The sequence below is a fragment of the Sinocyclocheilus anshuiensis genome, unplaced genomic scaffold (assembly GCF_001515605.1).
Source record: "Sinocyclocheilus anshuiensis isolate Anshui unplaced genomic scaffold, SAMN03320099.WGS_v1.1 scaffold1581, whole genome shotgun sequence".
Classification (NCBI taxonomy): domain Eukaryota; kingdom Metazoa; phylum Chordata; class Actinopteri; order Cypriniformes; family Cyprinidae; genus Sinocyclocheilus; species Sinocyclocheilus anshuiensis.
In genome coordinates this window covers 271,704-277,405 of record NW_015540988.1, presented here as the reverse complement: position 1 = coordinate 277,405, position 5,702 = coordinate 271,704, and the positions used below count along the sequence as shown (strand labels likewise).

The window sequence follows — 5,702 nt, the reverse complement described above, 5'->3', positions numbered from 1 at the left end:
GCATTTCTGTTGTGTGATCTTTGATGTTCACTCACTTAGCACACGCATCATTTGGATTAAAACTAAATCGTAAAAATAAGACCATTTATAGGGGCATTCACTATAAACATCATTTATTTTCAACCTTAGGCATACACGACTTTCTAGCGAAAGTGAATCTAGCAGCGTGTGTGAAATGCGCTAGGCTGTACTATTCTGCATCAGTACAAATACGTGCACGCGTTGCGCATGTTTTGCTTGCTTGAGCGTTTCTTCATTATATGAGTGGCTTTGGAATATAAATCGCTGCACGTTTCAGACGAAAAAAAACGCGACTTCTATTTCTGAAAATATCTCAGTTAGGAGATCATACCTTTCTATCATACATAGTTATCTAGCATTATCAAGCTGAATTTGTTCTGACACAGTTTAACTCTGAGTTCTTGTCATATTTTATTACCATTTTCTAAACTATAGCGAATAAACTGTGATAATGTGAGAAAAGTTGAAGGTGTCTGAATAAATTTAGGTTTGACTGTATCTATTTGATAAATGAAGTTAACCAACTAACATTATACATACCCTTTTGGTCTCTGTACCCAATATTTAAAAAATTTACAAATGCAATAAAAATATCGGTATTAGTACTCGGTATCGGCAAGTACCAAAAATAGAAGTATCGGTATCGGGCGAGTACTGGAAAAAGTGGTAACGGTGCATCCCTACTTAAAATACTAAATAGTCACTAGTTACTATCCTAATAGTGACAAATTACTATTCCATTTTTACTGGTAACAAATAGTAAATTTGTGGTTCAGACATTGACTATTCTAATTGTTGCTGGCACTTATTTTAGTTTTATTGGTAGTAACTATTTATTATGTACCATTACGTATTAGTTACTGTAATCTATCCCAAAAGTAACAACTGGAATACACACTAGTTTATAAATAATTATTTTTCAATTAGTACTAAGAATACTAGAACAGATATTTAAGCAAATATTTGAATATTTACCAAAAAAAGAAAAGAAAGATTATCATCAATTAAAAGAGAATAGTTAGGCTACTTGTATTAGTTACTAATTAATATACACAACTGAAATTTAATAGATACTAGTAAAACACAAAATAATTCTACTCGTTTACTTTGTAATTATTCAAAAGTACTAGTAACAAAAACAGTCCTTTTTAAGGAATAAAGGTTTAAGCGGCTTGCCATATACGTTGAGGTTTCGTCTGTGCAAAATTATAATTTCATTTCAATTATATTAAAGCTTTTCTTGTCGTCTAAAGGATGTTGTCTTCACTCAACAGTATGCAAGAGACTTGTTCATACCGAACTGTCAGAGAGAACTTAATCTTTCGTGCGATGCTCACTATTAAGATACAGACGTGCACTGACAACAAATATCACAAAAAGAATAAGAAAACGTGTACGGTATCAAAGTGGTCTACTTACTAAAATGTCTTTCGTCACAAATCGCCCAAAAACGCAGAAAAGTCGTCTAGCAGTTAGTGTAAAGCCAAGTAACGTGAGACAGAGCGCAGACGCGGAATGAACTCAGCTGTGATAGTCGCTGTGCTGTGTGTGAGCCTCGACACAGGTACTGTACGCCCTCCTGCGCCACTTCTCCATCTCAAACAATGCGCTCCAACAGCAAACACGCCGCTGACGGTCGGCATTATTGGAAAAAAACATCTGAGCTCCTGGGAAATATTTGGGCTACCACATTCCTTCGCTGTCTTTTTATCTTCGCGAAAAAGCACACTTACACAATTATGATTATAAACAAAGAGCACTGTTAAAACATGCAATCTGTTCATTGTTAAATATGCTGATAGCAGAATGGAGATCCGAAAAGCAATAGACTAATGCTCAATACGAAAAACACATTTCTGAATATGCATGCAAAAGGCGTTCTTTTTTAAAATCGTACATATTGCTCCATTACCACCACCATTTGGAAGACAAGAACAGTGTAAGATTATGATGTAAACACTTGTAAGACCAGGCTAGTCTGGAGTGTGAGTGGAAACACAAAGACCTTTTTATTAGAACAAATATTTATTTTCATAAAAATAGCCAAAGGATTTTATCTCACACTATTTTTTTTAAGAAATATATAAATCAGTTTTTAAAGAATCCTTATGACAAACATCACTCTGAATTTTGTCTTTTTTGAGGAAGACTGGATTGCTAACAACAAAATAATAAAAAATACACTATATTCACTCTGTACTCAAACCTACTGAGATGCTTAAACATCCTTAGAACCCACATAAAAAGTTGACAATTATTTAAGCCCTTGCTTTTGCCGTTATAGTAATATTTTCTGGATAAAGATGCCCCAGATTTTTGGCAAAGTAAAAAAATGGAATAGATTAGACAGCAGCATAAAGAGTAGATCCTGAAAACTATCAGTGTGCACATTAACCATATAGATATTACAAGTAATAACTAATGAAATGTATGTACATAAAAATATGTTCTCATGGTCTCATTTTCAGAGAAACGGAGGCCAAACATTCGATAAGACATCCCATATCTTAAAGAAGAATCTTGTAAAAACAAATGAAGGACAACTGGTAAATGCAAAACACATACACAGAATATATTATAAACAAGATGTAAACAGCTACATGCATGATGTGTTACTGAAAGATGCTATAACAATTAATAAAAGCACAAAACCCCACACAGTATTTATGCATGGATGATAGCAAAGGTGCGGTGTAAAATTCTCTCAAAATGACCTGAGAATATTTCTGTTCTTTCTCAGACGCCTCCAAACCCATCCCTCTCAAACCCCTTCCTTCATTTCCCCTTTCATCTCTAACAGCTTTGTTTTTCTCTAACAAGTCCTTGAGCTTCTCTAACGTCTCAGTGATTTCTTCTACAGGTATGTACTTTCTGTTTTACTCATGAGGCTCTTCATCTTTTAGAAGCTCCTCCTCTCTGTTCATGAGATCATCATCATCCTCGTACTCCAAGTCTTCATGAGTTTCAAACAGCTCTTCATCAGATATTGGTTCAAACTTTCTATCGTCCTCTAGCTCCATCATCTGTTGCTTTGGCTCATCATTTTTCTCCTCTACATCACTGATGTCCTCCACACAATCTTCATCATCTCGTCTGATCTTCTCCTTACTCTCCAGAGGCTGAGGTTCCTCACACTCTGAGTCTTCGTGAGTTTCTAAGAGCTCTTCATCAGATATTGGTTCAAACTTTCTATCGTCCTCTAGCTCCATCATCTGTTGCTTTGGCTCATCATTTTTCTCCTCTACATCACTGATGTCCTCCACACAATCTTCATCATCTCGTCTGATCTTCTCCTTACTCTCCAGAGGCTGAGGTTCCTCACACTCTGAGTCTTCGTGAGTTTCAAACAGCTCTTCATCAGATATTGGTTCAAACTTTCTATCGTCCTCAAGTTCCATCATCTGTTGCTTTGGCTCATAATTTTTCTCCGCTACATCACTCATGTCTTCCACACAATCTTCATCATCCCGTTCGGTCTTCACCTCACTCTGCAGAGGCTGAGGTTCCTCACAATCTTCCTCTTTGCTCTCAGCATCTTTATCTGACTCTGCACCGCTCCACTCTGTTTCTTCTGCACTCTCTGAATTGCCTTGAGGACAGCTGGACACCTCATCCTCTGGTGGGGGCTTCCAGTAATCATACAGCTTTCCCTGTGAATTACACAACAGGCCTACTAAAAGCAGAGTCCACCCAATAATGAAAAATCTGTCATCACTTACTCACACTCATGTTTCAAACCCGTATGACTGACTTTCATGGGTCACACTTTAGTTTGGGGACCAATTCTTACTATTAGCCACAACTTTTGCCTCAAACTCCTAATTTGCTAATAGTTAGAAAGGTAGTTGTAAAGTTTAGATATGGGGTAGGATTAAGGGATCTAAAATATGGTCATGCAGAATAAGGCATTAATATGTACTTTATAAGTACTAATAAACAGCCAATATGCTAATAATATGCATGCTAATAAGAAACTAGTTAATATTGTGAATTGGTCCTCTAAAACTCAAGTATTAACCTTTAATGGAACACAAAAGGAGAAATTCGTGAGAATGAAATTTGGCTACTTTTCCATGCTGTTTACAGTATGATAAAAGTAGTACATATGAAAACTATATTCCAAGGAGAATATAGTTTAACTTTTTACTTTTTAAAAAGCATTGCGTTTTGCACCAGACACTTCACCATTGCATTTGCAGCTTTTGCAACATGTCTTTTCACTGAATATCTTGACATTAGCTCCAGCTTATGTTCATGAGAGATATAGCAAAACATCACCAAGATGCAATGAACAAAACGCTCAGAATGGTGTTTGATCAACGGATTCATTAAACACGTCAAGATTTTCAATGAACAACAAAAAACAAAGCTATCATAAGACTCAGAAAAATAGTGCAGAAATCATATGTACCACTTTTATGATACATTTATGGTGCTTTTGAAAGCTTTTTTTTAAGCTAAGAGTAAAAATTCCTTAATTCATAAAATTCCTTTTGTGTTACATAAAAATATACTCATCAGGTTTGGGAAAACCAATAGGTCATACTTTTTATTGCAATGCATGACTTTTATAAAAAGACACATCAATGAAACAAAATATTCTTGTATGATCAAAAAATACCACTAATTCTTCATGCAGACTCTACCTGTGAACTTTCAATCACAATACTTTCCTTTAAATGAAGAGGTTATGACTAGAGCCCAACCGATATATCGTTTTGCCGATTTTATCGGCCGATATGAGCCTGTCGCAGATATATTGGTATCGGCCGCCGATATTAACTTTTTTTACAGAACATAAAACGCAGATAAAATGTTTGTAAATGGTGTAATTACATAGTTTGTCCAGCAGAGCGCGCTCCATTGTTTGCTACTAGCGACCTGGATGAAACGCTTTAAAGTTTAAAGGGATACTGTCAGGGTTGGGGATGAAGGAATGAGGCGAGGACTCAGTAGTGCAGAGTAATGGGCTTTTAATAGTAAAATAAAACAAAACTAACAAAAAAAACTACCCCGTGGGGGAAAAACAGGTTGGCAAGGCAAGGCAGGATCAGGACAGGACACGACACAACAGAATACATTCAATGGTGATACAATGACGAACTGGCACGGGACTGCAAACACAAGGAGAATAAATAGGGAGCAAATGAGGAGGGTAACGAGGGAACACATGTGGGGTAAATTAACCAATAATCAGGTAACAAGATGGGTGGGGTCAAGACAATTGACATGAGAGCACATTGTACATAGGAAACAAAGAAATATGCCATGTGCTCACACAAAACAAACACAAGCACATGGCCAGAAAAGCAATCACAAGCCATGTGCTTGAACAAAACAAGACACGAACACGCAGCTAATGAGAAAACTCATAAGCCGCATGTTCACACAAGACAAGACAGCACGCAGCCAGCGAAAACCAAGCTGCGTGCTACACAGCACAAGACAAAACAGGACATGAAAAGCACGCAGCCGATAACATGAACTGTGTGCAACAACAACACAAGACAACAAGAAAAGCACGTGGCTGAACACAAACCGCGTGCTACACAAAACACGTGGACAGAACAGCGCACGGCTGAGCGAACTCGAGATCGCACGTTCCCACAACAAGACAGAACATGTAGCGCGAGTGTCCGGACCCGACACGAAACCGAAACTCAACAAGACATAAGTGCCGG

At 37.1% G+C, this 5,702-nt stretch overlaps 2 protein-coding genes across 3 annotated transcripts in view; both read right to left on the bottom strand.

Moving 5' to 3' along the window:
- LOC107690158 (semaphorin-4G-like) overlaps positions 1-1,593 on the bottom strand; it is a 38,363-nt gene extending 36,770 nt beyond the window's left edge. For both annotated transcript variants that reach the window (XM_016488398.1, XM_016488399.1), the window contains exon 1: positions 1,441-1,593. The gene's annotated coding sequence lies outside the window, so the exon portion shown is untranslated. The remainder of the gene's footprint in view (positions 1-1,440) is intronic.
- A 491-nt stretch (positions 1,594-2,084) lies between these two features.
- LOC107690156 (SMC5-SMC6 complex localization factor protein 2-like) overlaps positions 2,085-5,702 on the bottom strand; it is a 29,508-nt gene continuing 25,890 nt past the window's right edge. The window contains exon 22 of the mRNA XM_016488397.1: positions 2,085-3,671. Within this exon, the coding sequence (XP_016343883.1) occupies positions 2,898-3,671 (774 nt within the window). The 3' untranslated portion in view covers positions 2,085-2,897. The remainder of the gene's footprint in view (positions 3,672-5,702) is intronic.